Consider the following 16,875-nt stretch of genomic DNA (forward strand, 5'->3'; position numbering starts at 1 on the left):
CCCTGGAGCTTTATGACCTCCAATATCAAAAATAGCAGCTTGAATCTCTTCCTCTGTTACTCCAGCTATCAGTTCTGTATTTACTTCATCTGTTACTCTTGCCTGAAAACCTTCAAATACTTTAGAAAAATATGCTGATGGATCCGTTGTTGATGAATAAAGCTTCTGGAAATAGTCTTCTGCCACTTTAGCTATGTTTTTATGGCCTCTTTGTATAACTCCATGATCATCTTGTATACAGGTGAGATTCAGTCTGTGTCGCCTAGCTTTAGTGATTGAGTGAAAGTAGGATGTGTTGCGGTCACCAGCTCTCAGCCACATAACTCTGCTCTTTTGTTTCCAATACATTTCTTCTTCTATATATGCTTGGTTGAGGTCTTCCATAATAAGGTTTTTCTCCTGTGCTGTTGTAGTTGCCGAGCAGACTGCTCTATCTAGTTTACTCCGAAGCAACTGTATACGTTCCTCTGCATTAAAACGGTTTAATCTTTTCCATGTAGAAATCTGGGATCGACATTTAATCAGACGTTGAGCAAGAGGGAGGTGCATCAGCTGTGATTGCCCAGATCCTTTCCAACCTCTTGATATTGTCTCTTTAAACCCCTCCTTCTGACACAAGCGATTGTCAAAGCGAAACAGTCTTCTTGGTTCCTCTATATCATGAGAAACAAAAGTCACCAAAGGCCTATGATCTGATTCTCCTATTTCCAAGAATTCAGTTTCTGAAGCAGGGAAGTCATTGAGCCATTCACCATTAGCCATTGTTCTGTCCAGACAACACTGTACATGATGATCTCCTCGTTTTCCTACCCATGAAAATCTGTTCCCCACCGTCTTAAGATCCACCAGGTCCAGATTTCGTACTAAAGTTCGAAATGTCTGGAAAGATGTCGCTGGTCTGAGTCTGCCTCCAATCTTCTCATGGTTGCCAAGAATTTCATTCCAATCACCAAGTAGTAACCAGGGTTGATTTCTCCTATTTATTCCCAATCTGTCAAGTCTCTCCCATGTATAATGACGTAGTGAAGAAACAGGATGACCATATACAAACGTGAAGTAGAAAGAAGAAACTTCATTGATACTGACTTTACAATCGATGATATTAGGAGATTGACTTAAAACAGAAAGCTGAACATTGTGGTTCCAAAAGATAACAAGACCACCACTACTACCATTAGGAGGAACCGAAACATAATTTTGGAAACCGAGTTGTGCCCCAACATCTCGCACTAGATCGTTTCCTTGCTTTGTCTCTGAAAGGCAGATGATGTCCAAGAGATACTTTTTATGTATCTCTTTTAGGCGTCGAACTGTCGAGTCATTGCCTAGACCTCGACAGTTCCAGCAGGCTGTCCTCATGGCGCCAGTGGTGGTTCAGGGCCCACCGTGCCTCTCAATATGTTGCCATCAGACTGTGTTTCTGCAGTTCCTTCTTGTACTCTCTGCTGTGACATAACCTCTTTCTTTCCACCCTGCGCAGCACTTGATTCCCCTTTCTCAATACGCCTGAACTTGGAGTTATTATCATTTGCTGATTCTAACCATGTCTTTCTCTTCAGAGCAACACGACCATCGGAGCGTTCTGCAAACGGAGAAATAGAGAACATTTCTTCTGAGTTGATATCGTCAGAATACATGGTGGGCATAGCTACACCAGCCCACATCCAATCATCATCACGTGGCTCTTCTTCTGGACTCATTACTTCTCCAGTCACTTCATCTTCAGGCCTTTGGATCTCAGCAGGCTGGTGCTCTTCTTGCGCTGCAGGTAAATGATCTTGATCTACCTCGTTCCCTTCCTCCTCATTGATTTCTTCAATATGTACTCCAGGGTTGCCCTGATGTTCAGCCTCATTCATATGATCATCTGCTCCATCATCTCCATCGTCTGGCCCTTCCTCAGGTCCTCCATTCTGAATTAAACAGCGACCCGAATCATGTGTGATAAGGCCACAAACTTCGCAGAAACCTCTCAATCGCTCATACTGAAAACGAAGAAGAGTATTTACACCAGGAGTAAACTGGAAGTTCCTCTGAAACTTGAGTGGTCTTGTAATGTCCCAGTTAAGCCGAAACCGCACAAACTCCATCCGGCCCCCTGTTTCTTCATTATACTCCATCTGGATATATTGATGATCCATAGCACGAGCAATATGCAGAATCACTTCCCGGTTCATGTACTGGAGCGGAATACCCCTCACTTGGATCCAGAACGGGATAAAATTAAGCAACGCCATGTCCATCAGAGGGGTCCACCGTTGAAGGACAATCATCCTGTCTGCATACGCCCAAGGCCCACGTCGAACCACCGTATCCATCGCTTCCTCAGAAGGGAAAACAAATTGGAATCTTCTCCCTTCTATAACACGACCACGGGCAAGTCCTTCCAAACCCCAAACCCGAGGCATGGTGGCAACAAGATTGCGCAAATTTTGTCGACGAGGCATAGAGGGGCGTCCAATAAGGATGAAACGATTCTCTGCCGCTGCTTGTCTCACCACGTCAGGGGGAAGAACAAAGGGAGCGTCCTCACTTCCTAAGTCGATGTCTTGCATGGCACGTCTGAGATTGTCTGTCATCGTGTTTTGCGTATTTTGCTTGAGAAAATAATGTAGATATTCTGAAAGGAATTCAGCAATAGTACGAAGAAGGTAGAAGTTCCATTCTCTTTTATAGACACTTCTCCTTGATCTCTTGCGTAATACGTCATCATGTTGAGAAATTATTCTGAACATGGAGAAACAGGGCATCGTGTGGGTAGAACATGGGTTGTTGTACCACTCCTCGCCATCAGAATCATGCTCAACCACCAAGATCGTGGTGAGCCATTGCATGAATTGTAACCGTTTTCCAATCGCCTCAAACATCGCCTCTTTTTTACTTTTTGCATTAGTTATTCTCGTTTTTTTCTTAAATATCTATGTTAATCTCATTTAAATTTAATTATAGACCATATAAAATAGAAAAAAGTGTTTGTTCAGATTAATAGAATTTATTAATGTGTTTGCATCAATTTAATAATATATGTAATAGTTACTGAAATTTTGTAATGTTTAATATATATTTAATATTTCGTAATATGTAAAAGAATATTTAATATGTAAAAATTATTTATATGTAATGTTCATCCCGCGCAAGGCGCGGATCTTAACCTAGTATACAGTACAAGTACAAGCAATTAAAATCATTCGATTACGAATTATGATCTGTTACAAATTAAGAAAACAAAGTGCAAGTTCCTTTTAAAAAAGGATTCAAATTGTATCAGATTTTAATTTTGTTTTGGGGTTAGGCCCATGGCTGTAGTACGCATCCGATTTTTTGAATTTTCAATATATTAGCTTTGTCACCAAAAAGAAAGAAAAGAAGATCTCGTTCCTCGTGGAGATGCCACGAACACCGGCCAAAAAAGCAGATATCACAATTTCCACAGAGTTTCCCAGAGATTTTGAAGGAGATTTTATTCGAAAGTTTATATATAAAATGGAGGCAGATAGTACTACCAAATTATAAAATAATTTCTCCTTGAATGCCACGTTTTTGTTGACCACTAACCAATAAAAAATATTACATTACACATTTGGTAGACACACGATCAAACTATGAACAGAGGAGAAAGCAAATAATATAAGAAGCAGGGCCGTCTAACAGCAAGTGCAAGTGGAGCGGTCGAACAGGATCCGAATAAAAAAAAATTAAGAATTTTTGTAAATAAATATATAAGTTATGATATAAAACTTCAAACTTTTAGATATAACATTAAATTTAGAGCTTATAATTTCAAAAAAAAATATCTTATTATATAAAGCTTGGTTTCAAAGTTGCTAATTAATACGATCGCGACACATGGCATCTTATATAATTAAGATTGTGACATGTGTTAATATTATTTTTTTTAAAATGATAGTAAATATCCTTTTTAAAAATCATAAACCAAAAAATTGTAAAAGAGTGTTTAATGTTAATTTTATTTAATTGGTTTTTCAAAGTTGCTAATATTCTTTTACAATTTGATTTTATTTAGATTTAAAAAAAAAGGAAACTTGCATATTTTATAATTATTTTTCTATAATATTTTACATTAAAAAATTGTAAAAGAGTGTTTAATGTTTATTTTATTTAATTGGTTTTTCAAAGTTGCTAATATTCTTTTACAATTTGATTTTATTTAGATTTAAAAAAAAAGGAAACTTGCATATTTTATAATTATTTTTCTATAATATTTTACATTAAAAATTTTCTATACTAAAGTTTTCTTTAATATTTTTCGTTTTTACAATTCCTATACTAAAAATGATTTGTACAAATAATTTATTTAATACTAATTTTCCTTTACTAAAATCATAAACCTAAAACTATTTTTACATTTAATTTTCCTTTTCTAAAATAATAAACAAAAGATAACTGTAAAAAAGTTGAAAGTAATTATCCTTTTTAAAATTCTAAAGCCAAAAATATCTTAAAGAGTGTTAAATGTTAATTTTCCTTTATTATAATCCGTTTTTTTTTGAAAAAAAAAGTAGTTTCCGTTTCTACAAATCCTATACCAAAAAAGATTTGTACAAATAATTTATTTAATATTAATTTTCCTTTTTAAAAATCATTAAGAAAAGATAACTGTAAAAAATATTAATAGTAATTATCCTTTTTATTTAATTGGTTTTTCAAAGTTGCTAAAATAATATTCTTTTACAATTAGATTTTATTTAGATTTAAAAAAAAAGGAAACTTGCATATTTTATAATTATTTTTCTTCAATATTTTTCATTAAAAATTTTCTATACTAAAAATTTCTATAATATTTTTCGTTTTTACAATTCCTATACTAAAAATGATTTGTACAAATAATTTATTTAATACTAATTTTCCTTTACTAAAATCATAAACCAAAAACTATTTTTACATTTAATTTTCCTTTTCTGAAATAATAAAGAAAAGATAACTGTAAAAAAGTTGAAAGTAATTATCCTTTTTAAAATTCTAAAGCCAAAAAAAGCTTAAAGAGTATTAAATGTTAATTTTTCTTTATTATAATCCGGTTTTTTGGAAAAAAAAAAGTAGTTTTCGTTTTTAAAAATCCTATACCAAAAAAGATTTATACAAATAATTTATTTAATATTATTTTGCCTTTTCTAAAATCATAAAGAAAAGATAACTGTAAAAAATATTAATAGTAATTATCCTTTTTAAAACTTTAAAAACAAAAAACATGTAAAAGAGTCTTTAATGTTAATTTTCCTTTATTCAAATTCTAATTAAAAAGTTCATAAACCAAAAGGAACTACAATTATTCACATCTATATATATAGGACTAAGCTCTCTCATATTTTTTCACGTCTCTCATATTTGATCAGCAAGCATAAAGAAAAATATTAGGTGAGTTTTTTGGTCATCGCATGTTCTTTTCTTCTTATTAACCGACGTTAATTTTTTTTTATTATTATTGTCATGCTGCTCACGTAAGTTGTTGCCACAATAATGCTTAGGAGTTTGTACATACATACAATATATAATTACTTATGCTGTTGTACATAAGTTAATGTCAACGTCAATTTACTACTTTAATACATTTAATTATGCTTATGTGTGTTCCTTCTTTATTATTTTCTAACTGAAATTGTAATTTATATTGCTACCAGGAATTATCAAGAAACAATGGCTTCAGAAAGTTATTTAACACTAGAACAGTTAAATAAGAAACGCCCTTACCGTCGTACTGTAGTACGTCTTACTAGAAAGTGGGAAGCAAGAAATTTAAATAAGAATAACGAGCTTATAGGAATAAATTTTCTCCTACTTGATCAGAAGGTAAATATTTGATTTTAGAAAAATCTTTTATAGTTTTATTGTTAAAAACTATTTGTTTATTATACAGGAAAATACAATTCAAGGTTCTGTGCATCCTTCTCTTATTGAAAAGTTCGGAGATGGATTACGTGAAGGGGCCATTATTGAAATCTGCAATTCTATTAATCAATTTCGATTTTTATTTTTTATTTTTGTTTTACAAAAATTCTATCTTATACAGTGGAATTGAAATACAAGTTACACTATGGGCTGAACAAGCAGAACTATTTGAAGATAAATATCGTGCCGTGAAAAGTAATAATATTGTTCTTATCATGACAAGTGTTTTGATCAAGACATATCAAGGTGTAATTTGTCTGTCAGCATCTTCTGGGACTAAATTCTATTTGAATCATGATTTTGATTCTGTTACTGACTTTCGAAAAAGGTACTATTTAAAATTTTTGGATGTTTATTTTATTAAAATTAAGCCTAATTAGTTGAAAACAAATTTACTAACTAGGTTTTATACTTTTCTATTAGTGTCAGCTATGATGGTGGCTGTTTGGTTAATCTTGGCGATATGGTTGAAATTCCTTCGACGAATAATGAGATCTCTGACGTCCAACATTCCATTAATGATATTTGGGATTTCATTGCATCTGATATCCCTCAGGTAACGTAACTATATCTAATAATTCATTCTTCACCAGATGAAATGTATAATTTAAAATTATTCCTAATCTTTTATAAATTTAAAAACTGCAGAAAAAGACATTCATGTGTACGGCAACCATTACTAATATTGTCTCACATAGTGGCTGGAATTATATATCATGTTCAAGTTGCTCAACAAAATTGAAAAAATAAGAAACGTCACTTTATTGCCAAAAATGTGTTAAATCGCAATCTGTTGGAGTTTTGAGGTATTATTCACAATTTTATTTTATATATTTTTTAGTCATAAATAGATAAATATATATATATATATATATATATATATAAATGTATACTATTAAATTTTGAAGTTAAATCAAAATTCCTCAGTTTCAGAATTGAAGTAATAGTAGATGATGGAAATGATTCTGCAACTTTTGTTATATTTGATGAAGATGGTTCAAAAATAACTGGAGCAACTGCTGAAGAAGTAAGTTCCTTATGTTGTAAATATAATTCTACGTAGATATATAATATTGGTGTTGTCATTAATTATTATCTAATAATCTTCGCTAACAGATCAAAAGAAACTCACCTGAAGAAGGATTGAAAGATATTCCCAAATGCGTGCAGTCAATTGTAGGGCAAACTTATTTGTTTGAGATAAAAATTAAAGAAAGAGATTTTCAGTCCTCATATCAAAGTTTCACAGTTTCAAAAATTCATAAACACATAAAGGTAACTAGACTATATATGTTTGATTGATTTATTATATTATATTATACTTAACTTATTTCTTCATTTTTGATTTTTCTATATAGTCAACTCCGATGGATAGAAATTTGGAAAATAAACGCAAAGAACGTGAAGAAGAAGATCAGAAAGAAACTACCGAGAATCTTCAGAAAAAACCACATACTTAGGCTCGATTTTTTTAATATATAAATTTTATTTTATTTTTAAATTTTTATTGTTTTAAATAATTGTTTTCCTATAAGACAAACATGCCTAATTTATGGTTTTTTAAATTTTATACGACATTAATATTTTCATTTGCTATATGTGATTTTAGGTCCATTTTTTGGCATATAGTCGAAATCAGTGATCATTTCTTTTTAACGTTATTTACAAAATAGATCTCGACATGTTTGTGGATAACAAATTTGGTCTTATCTCAGTAAAATTAGTTAGGTTTTTTTCCTTTTTGCTAAAAGATTAGTTAGTTAGGTTACGTGTAATTAAAATTTGTTTATGCAAAATAAAAGAATTTGAAGTAACAGCTAGGAAACCCACACGTAACCAACTTCACTGTATAGAAAAATTAATATCAGTATAGAATAAGGAAGTAAATTGACTTATTGATAAAGAAAACTTAATATGCGAACTATCCTTTTTGGTCAATGTATTACTAACCTAAACATATTGAAAAAGGAAATATATTTCTTCTATATTTTTTTACTAATTTTTGCAAAAAACTTTGAAAGATTTCTCAATTTCTGCACGTCATCTGTTTATTTTCAAAAAAAATATATTTCCTTTTAAAAGTAAAAGTTTAAATTTATATTCACTTAAACTAATGTGATATTTTCTCAAACAAAAAAAAAATATTGTGATAAGGAAAACTATAATCCATATCTTATCAATAAAACTTGATGCATAAAAATTAAATTGTTTGATAAACAATCTTATTTTCTTTCAAAACAAAAATTATGAAAATAAACACAAATTTGTTAAAAAGGAAATATGTTTTCTTAAGCAAAAGGGAGCGACATACTGAATCTATAAATTATTATTATAGAAATAAAACTCAAATTTGTTGGGAAAAGGAAACATGCTTCTTTAGCGTCAAAAAGGAAATTTTCATCGTTGTTCCTTTTCTCAACAAAAGAAAACCATAGTTACCTAAAAGTATAAGGAAATTACAATCAGTATATATGAAAGAGTAAATTAGCTCAAAAACCACAAAAGTAACCAAGGCATTCAAACATGAATAACACACAAGAGAAAAGTGAAGCACAAGCTAATAAAAGAAAACGTTCTATTATGAATGATGAACAGATTGCTATAATCGAGAAGTCGCTTATGGATGAACCTCATATACGGCTAAAATCAGCGACACTTCAAACATGGATCGACAACCTAAATCATATTGTAAGTGTTAAAAGTAAAATATTACTTCTTCTATATGAATTATTATTGTCTAACACAACTTTACAAAATATAGGGACCTCAGGTTACAACGACGCAACTTAGAAAATGGTAGCAATTATGTCTCTCTATCCTATTAAAAATAATTTTATCTAACAAAATAAATTCTGCAATTTATTTTTAACTTTTCAACAATGTTGCAGGATTTACAACCGAAGATCAAAGATAGCTAAAACTAGCAAGCAGTCAAGCACTTCAAATTTAAACACTGAAATCTTGCAAGATATTCCTCTAGAAAATAATGAATCTCAAGATAATTCTCAGGTCAATACATCTGATCGAGAAAGTACTGATAATCAAGATAACTGTGTTCTAGAAAAAAGACGAAGATGTCTAAGAAGAACACAAACGGCAAATAATCGTGGTACAAAATTATTAAAAATAAATTAATTTACTATATTTATTATACGAATCTGAATCCGTACACGTATATAAGATTGACTCCTGCACTTATTTCTTTCAGGAAATACGAAAGAAAAAGCCAATGAATTGGTCACATGTACTCACTGCAAAGCCTTGGTGTGGAAATCAGAAAGTTTGAAAATGAAAGGGAAAGAACTGAGATTTTCAATCTGCTGTCAACAGGGACGAGTTATCCTACAACAATCCCGAGAACCTCCAGCTTTTTTAGATGAGTTAATATCGCAGTCTCCATCATTTCGAAAAAATATACGAGCATATAATTCAATGCTTGCTTTTACATCTATGGGAGGGAAAATTGATTATGATATCAATTCAGGAAATGGTCCATTCACTTTTCGTATGCATGGTCAAAACTACCACAGAATGGGATCATTACTACCAGCCGAAGGAGATATACCCCGTTTTGCACAGCTATACATATATGATACCGCTCACGAACTTCAGAACCGTTTCAACGCACTATCAAAAGGAAAAAAAACAGACCTAGATGAAAGTATTCTGAGAGGGTTGATTAAGATGCTTGATGAAAATAACGAGTTAGCTAAAGTGTTTAGAATGGCTAGAGATCGATACGAAACAGGAGCAAGTGAAGAATATTCAATTAGGATACTCAAAAATAAAGAATGTGGAAGACAATTTGACCTTCCACAAGGAGACGAAATTGCAGGACTTATTGTGGGTGACATGTCTATCCCAAACTCTGATAGAGATATAATAGTGCATCCTAGAATGGATAAACCACAACGGATAAGTTATTTACATCCATCCTATATGTCACTACAGTATCCTTTGTTGTTTCCATATGGTGAACAAGGCTACATTGAGAAAACTATTCCATATAGTTCAGAAGGATATGCTACAAAGAGGTCGTACGTTACAATGAGAGAGTATTATGCATATCAAATACATACCAGATTGACACTTCCAGGAACAATAGTTCGTTCAGGACGCCTTTTCCACCAATACATAGTCGATGCTTATACTGCTATCGAACAAGAACGTATGACCTTTTACATGCTCAATCAGAAAAAACTAAGAGCAGATTTGTATAACAACGTCTGTGATGCAATTCTACAAGGGGATGCAAGTTCAAAAAAAATGGGTAAGAGAATTATTTTACCTTCTTCGTTCACAGGCGGGCCGCGATACATGGTAGAGAACTATCGAGATGCAATGGCAATATGCAGATGGTATGGAAATCCGGATCTCTTCATTACCATAACTGCAAATCCAAAATGGGAAGAAGTGACTGATCATATAAGAGAAGCAGGAAACGAGAATGCAAATGATAGACCCGATATTGAATGTCGTGTATTTAAGATGAAGTTACAAGAACTTCTTAAAGACTTCCAAGATGGTGTCTTCTTCGGCCCTATTACAGCAGGTAATAACAAAATTAATCTTCATTTTAATATTTAGTCACCAAAAAATTAAACTAACGTGTTATGTTTTTTTTTAATAAACAGTTGTTCACACAATCGAGTTTCAAAAACGTGGTCTTCCTCATGCACATATACTTTTGTGGCTACAAGAAACAAAGCAAAATCCAACTGCGGAAGATATTGATAATTTTATTACCTCTGAGTTACCAGATAAAGAGGCTGATCCGGAAGGCTTTCTATTGGTTGAACAACTAATGATGCATGGACCATGTGGACCAAAGTGTATGAATGATAACAAATGCACCAAAAAGTTTCCACGACCCTACAATGACAACACAAGCATCAATGAAGCTGGCTACATTACTTACCGTAGGAGATATGAGGAAACAAAATTTGTCATGAAAGGAGATGCAAAGCTTGATAATAGCTATGTTGTGCCTCACAATCTCCTACTTCTTAAGAAATACAGAGCTCATATCAATGTTGAATGGTGCAATAGATCATCAGCCATAAAGTATCTGTTCAAGTATATCACAAAAGGAGTTGACATGGCTACAATGGCAATCGAAAAGAAAAGAGTGGGGGAACAGAAAACAGAAGAAAGTGAATCAAAAGAAGAGATCAATGAGATAGCGAACTACTTGGAATGCCGTTACCTCTCTGCATGTGAAGCTGCTTGGCGTACTTTTGCCTTTGATATACATGAACGAAAACCTGCAGTAACAAGATTACCAGTACACCTAGAAGATCAACAGAGAATTGTTTACCCTGAAGACAGGAATCTCGAATCCATTATCTCACAATATGGAATTGAGAAAACAATGCTTACAGAATATTTTGAGATGTGCAAACGATGTCCTGAAGCAAGAGAACTTACATATGGCCAGTTCCCTACAAAATTCGTGTGGGATTCAGATGCAAAAACGTGGTCACCAAGGAAACAAGGATTCAGCATAGGAAGAATAGCAAACATTCATCCAACAGCAGGAGATTTATATTATTTGAGAATGTTACTAAATATACTCAAAGGTCCGACAAGCTTTGATGATATGAAAACAGTTGACAATGTCAAACACAAGTCATTCAAAGAAGCATGTTATGCAAGAGGATTGTTGAATGGTGATTCAGAATGGAAAGAGGCTATGGATGAAGCAGCACAATATGCATATCCTTTCCAGCTTCGCCATCTTTTTGTGACATTGTTACTCTACTGCGAATTAAGTAGTCCTCTTATTCTATGGGAGCATTGTTGGCGTCACTTAGCTGAAGACATAGCCCATAAACAGAGACAGACATTCAACTTTGAGGCCCAACAATTCACAGATGAAGAGCTACAAAGCTATACACTTATAGAAATAGAGAGGATTCTAGCGCAAAATGATAAATCACTAACCGATTTTGACGACATGCCAAAGCCAGACAGTGAATTGTTGAAGAAAATGAAAAATTCAATGCTCAGAGATGAAACGACTTACAATATGCTTGAACAAGAAGAAGAGCATAGAAAGTTAATACAAACATTAAATGAGGAGCAGAAGAAAGTATATGAAGCTGTTATTGACTCGGTTAACTGTATGAAAGGGAAATTATTTTTTCTCAATGGACCAGGAGGGACAGGAAAAACCTATGTCTATAAGACAATCATCTCAAGGTTAAGATCACAAAGAAAAATTGTACTACCAGTGGCATCATCTGGAATTGCAGCTACACTTTTACCTAATGGTAGAACAGCACATTCGCGTTTCAAGATTCCGATAGATCTTCACCAAGACAGTATGTGCAACATTAGTCGTGGTACCATGCTTTCTGAATTACTTGAAAAAACTGATCTCATCATCTGGGATGAAGCACCTATGTGCCATCGATTTGTTTTTGAAGCTCTTGATAGGACTTTGCGAGATATACTCTCTGTGGCAGATCCAGATGCAGCAACAAAGCCCTTTGGAGGGAAAACAGTACTCCTTGGTGGTGATTTTAGACAAATTCTGCCAGTCATTCCACAAGGCACAAGGCAACAAACTGTTATGGCAACAATCAACCGTTCATATTTATGGAATTACTGCTCTATATTCACTCTTGAGAAAAATATGAGGTTGCACCAAGCTGAGAAAGATTTTGCTAAATGGCTATTAGGTATCGGTGATGGTACAACACCTACACCACCAAAATACAGAACCTCGAATGAAGAAATCAGCATAGTTGAAATAGACAACAGTCTGCTCTTGAAAAACAATGGAGATCCTGTGGAATGCATTACAAAGTCTACATATCAAGATTTCCAAGTTCACTTTAAAGATAAGAATTATCTCATCGAAAGAGCAATACTTACTCCAAGGAACGAAACTGTGGACGAAGTGAATAACTACATGATATCTTGCTTAGACGGAGAGCAGAAGGAATATTTGAGTTCTGATAGTATTGGCGACGACAAAGAAAAAGTGGCAAATCAGCATATTCTATACCCCACTGATTTTTTAAATACGTTGAAATTTTCAGGGATTCCAAATCACAAACTTGATCTCAAAATAGGTGTTCCAGTCATGCTACTAAGAAATTTAAACCAACGGGAAGGACTTTGCAATGGTACAAGGTTGCTAATAACTCGCCTAGGAAACAGGATTATTGAAGCAGAAATTCTTACCGGAACTTATGTAGAAAAACGGGTTCTTATTCCTAGAATATGTCTCACACCAACAGATGCAAGATGGCCTTTCAAGCTGAAACGACGTCAGTTCCCGGTACGAGTATGCTATGCAATGACTATCAACAAGAGCCAAGGTCAAAGCTTAAACAAAGTTGGTCTATATTTGCCAAGTCCAGTCTTCTCTCACGGACAACTGTATGTCGCCCTATCAAGAGTCACTACAACTGCAGGGCTTAAAATTCTTAAAGTAGAGACAAAACATGATGACAATAGAGTTCTACAAAATATTGTATATCAAGAAGTTTTCAATAATATATGAAATACTTAGAAAGAGGTCAAACTCAAACCATGTTGAGGCTAAAGTAAATAAATTTTTCTGTTTGTCTACCAACATATTTGATATTTAATATTTAATTGACGATCAATAATACATATTGAATCATGTCGTATATATTAACTATTTTGAATTGTGTTGTTTTAAGTTTGTCGTAGAAAATATAAACAATACATAAGAGTTTACACCAATAACTATTTCTATATGTTGTAACTAAGGAGAGTTACAATGTCATGGTTGGTGGTGAGTATACAGAAAACTGCCTTCTACAGCAGTGGTCTCTCCTCCCATGAAATTAGCTCAATCTCAATATTAACAGGTCTGTCCCACCGTTATTTACCTATCTGTACCTAGGTATTCCTCGAAATTCCAAGAAGCTAACCATCCTAAACTGCGAGCCTCTTCTAAATCAACGCAAGAGCAAGGTTAATACCTGGAGTGAATCGCTTTCTTTTGCTGGAAGGTTGCTATTGGTTAACACTGTCATTGCTGGAATCACAAACTTGCAGCTGACGGATGAAGAAGACACATACGTCTAGACTGTCAACGGATCAAACTGGAACAAGTACAACACATGATCAATCTACAAGGAACTCAAGAATCATGCACCCTTAGTTCAGTGGTACAACACAATTTGGTGTGAAGGAGGCATACCTAAACAGAACTTCCTGGCTTGGCTTTTAGAACTATACCGCAGCCCTACAAGAGATCGATTAATCAACTGGGGCCTCAATGTTGATTCAGTCTGCTTTCTATGCAATGCGGCTCCGGAAACTCGAGATCACCTTCTTTTTGACTGCTGTTACAGCTGGTAAGTCTGGTCCTCAACGTAGCTTTGCTGTCAGGTTACCACTCCAAGAGACTATAACTGCATCATCAACTACTTCAACAATCTACGACTCCCAAAGCCTCACAAAAAGCTCCTCCTAATCGCTTACCTACACTGGACCGAACGAAACTCAAGGCTCCACAAAAGATGCTTCAGATCGCCCACCTCTCTACTATCAACTCTAAACCTCACTTTTCGAAATAGAGGTCAAGTCTTCGATCATACAACACAGTCTCGGTTTCAGCTATGATCCAGATGTGGCTCCGTTGATCTCTTTAGTTATCTTTCATCGATCGGATCTTTTTTCTTCACCGCCTGCGACTTTCTCCTTCCTTCACTGCGTGCTCTGTAATTGGCTGTCTCTGTTGGGGAAAAATTGGGCTGGGCTCTTATCTAAACTTCTTCTCTAATTATCAGGTTTACTAAGTAACTAAGGCCGAAAACATTACTAAGGCCCAAAAGCCAGTATTTTTTACTTTTCTGCATTTAAATAGAAAGACTTTGGTCTAAGAAAAGTTGGCCGATTGCAGCACCAACTATCACCATCATGATTTTATATACATGAATGAACTTTAGAGCTATGTTAAAACCTTCGTGAACTATACTAAATTTTGAAAGCACTACATGACCTATTAAAATATGGTGAAAAACTACGTAACTCATCTTCATAAATTTTTTTATATGTATTCATAAAATTAAAAATCAAACAAAACCCGTGCAACGCACGGGTCCATACCTAGTATTTATATAAATAAAGCTATATAATTTTTTAAAAATTACTCCATCACATCGTTAAATATATAAATAATATTTTTTTTGAACAGGATCCGTAAATAATTGGAAACGGCCCTGATAAGAAGGTTACAGAGAAGAAGAGTAACTAAACAAAAGAAAAAATGGAGATATGGCTACTCATCTTGGTCTCTCTCTCCGTATCTCTGCTCCTCTTTCGCGGACGTAAATCCTCCTCCCTTCCGCAGCTACCTCCTGACCCCAACTTCCTCCCCTTTCTCGGAACACTCCGGTGGCTCCGACAAGGCTTTACTGGTCTCAACATCTATCTCCGTTCCGTCCACCACCGTCTCGGACCAATCATCTCCCTCCGCGTCAGTTCCCGTCCCGCTATCTTCGTCGCCAACGGCTCCCTCGCTCACCAAGCTCTCGTCTTAAACGGCGCCGTTTTCGCCGATCGCCCACCCGCGGCTCCAACCAGCAAAATCACTTCCAGCAATCAACACGTCATCACTTCTGGGATTTACGGAGCTACGTGGCGCACTCTCCGCAGAAACCTCACGTCCGAGATTCTCCAACCGTCACGTGTGAGATCATACTCCCACGCTCGTCGCTGGGTTCTCGAGATTCTCTCTGATCGATTCCGTAAGCACGGAAGCGAAGAACCGATCGTTGTCGTCGATCATTTTCACTACGCGATGTTCGCGCTTCTGGCTCTTATGTGTTTCGGAGATAAGCTTGATGAGGAACAAATCAAAGAGGTTGGATACGTTCAGAGACGAATGCTTCTTAACTTCTCTAGATTCAATATCCTGAATCTCTTCCCTAAGCTAACCAAACTGATTTACAAAAGCAAATGGGAAGAGTTTCTCCAGATCCGGAGAGAGCAGGAAGATGTTTTGCTTCCACTGATCCGTGCGCGGAGGAAGATCGTTCAAGAAGAAAACAAAGACTACGTGCAATCGTACGTCGACACTCTGCTCGATCTAGAGCTTCCAGATGAGAAGAGGAAGCTAAACGAGAACGAAATCATCAGCTTATGTTCAGAATTCCTCAACGGTGGGACTGACACAACAGCTACGACGTTGCAATGGATCATGGCCAATTTGGTGAAAAATCCTGAAATCCAGGAGAGGCTATACCAAGAGATCAAAGGCGTTGCCGGAGAAGAAGCAAAGGAGATCGAGGAGGAAGAGGCACACAAGATGCCTTATCTGAAGGCCGTGGTGTTGGAGGGTCTCCGGAGGCATCCTCCGGGGCATATGGTGCTCCCACACAGCGTCACAGAGGACACTGTGTTGGGAGGGTACAAGATACCCAAGAAAGGGACGGTTAATTTCATGGTGGCGGAGATAGGGAGGGATCCAGCGGTGTGGGATGAGCCAATGGCGTTTAAGCCGGAGAGATTCATGGGGGAAGAATCGGTGGATATTACCGGAAGTCGAGGGATCAAGATGATGCCGTTTGGAGCGGGGAGGAGGATCTGTCCAGGAATCGGGCTAGCGATGCTGCACTTGGAGTACTACGTGGCGAATATGGTGAGGGAGTTTGAGTGGAAAGAAGTCAAAGGTTGTGAAGTTGACTTGGCGGAGAAGGTGGAGTTCACTGTCGTTATGAAGCATCCACTTAAGGCTCGTGCTGTGCCCAGGTGAAGTTCAGACACTGGAGTTTCCGAGACCTTGATTTGGGAAGTGATCTGAACTTGAGCTTCTCTTAGTTTAATTTTTCCTATAAAAGGTGTTTGAATCTCATCATCTTTTGAACTTGAGATCCCCACAATCAAAGCTCCAATAAGAGGAAACAAGTAAAATTAAATTTGAAACTATCTTTTGGGCGGTAACATATTTTTGGTGGTTAAATAAAAAAGGTTTTATTAAAA

General features: G+C 35.3%; 3 protein-coding genes across 3 annotated transcripts; 2 read left to right on the plus strand and 1 right to left on the minus strand.

Moving 5' to 3' along the window:
- Positions 1-1,132: 1,132 nt before the first annotated feature.
- LOC103869813 lies at positions 1,133-2,875 on the minus strand. Its single transcript, XM_033272725.1, has one exon. It carries the CDS (start codon positions 2,865-2,867, stop codon positions 1,356-1,358), a length of 1,512 nt encoding a protein of 503 aa, XP_033128616.1. The 5' UTR covers positions 2,868-2,875; the 3' UTR covers positions 1,133-1,355.
- A 7,777-nt stretch (positions 2,876-10,652) lies between these two features.
- Positions 10,653-13,442, plus strand: LOC117125887 (ATP-dependent DNA helicase RRM3-like). Its single transcript, XM_033272717.1, has one exon. The coding sequence runs from the start codon at positions 10,712-10,714 to the stop codon at positions 13,418-13,420; it is 2,709 nt and encodes a 902-aa protein (XP_033128608.1). The 5' UTR covers positions 10,653-10,711; the 3' UTR covers positions 13,421-13,442.
- A 1,664-nt stretch (positions 13,443-15,106) lies between these two features.
- On the plus strand, positions 15,107-16,875 carry LOC103833694 (cytochrome P450 89A2). Its single transcript, XM_009109768.3, has one exon. It carries the CDS (start codon positions 15,161-15,163, stop codon positions 16,646-16,648), a length of 1,488 nt encoding a protein of 495 aa, XP_009108016.1. The 5' UTR covers positions 15,107-15,160; the 3' UTR covers positions 16,649-16,875.

Source organism: Brassica rapa, chromosome A01 (genome assembly GCF_000309985.2).
Source record: "Brassica rapa cultivar Chiifu-401-42 chromosome A01, CAAS_Brap_v3.01, whole genome shotgun sequence".
Classification (NCBI taxonomy): domain Eukaryota; kingdom Viridiplantae; phylum Streptophyta; class Magnoliopsida; order Brassicales; family Brassicaceae; genus Brassica; species Brassica rapa.

What these genes read in the sequence shown, in the direction of transcription:
- LOC103833694 (XM_009109768.3), top strand. Translation starts at nt 15,161, where the DNA reads ATGGAGATATGGCTACTCATCTTGGTCTCTCTCTCCGTATCTCTGCTC.
- LOC117125887 (XM_033272717.1), top strand. Translation starts at nt 10,712, where the DNA reads ATGATGCATGGACCATGTGGACCAAAGTGTATGAATGATAACAAATGC.
- LOC103869813 (XM_033272725.1), bottom strand. Translation starts at nt 2,867, where the DNA reads ATGTTTGAGGCGATTGGAAAACGGTTACAATTCATGCAATGGCTCACC.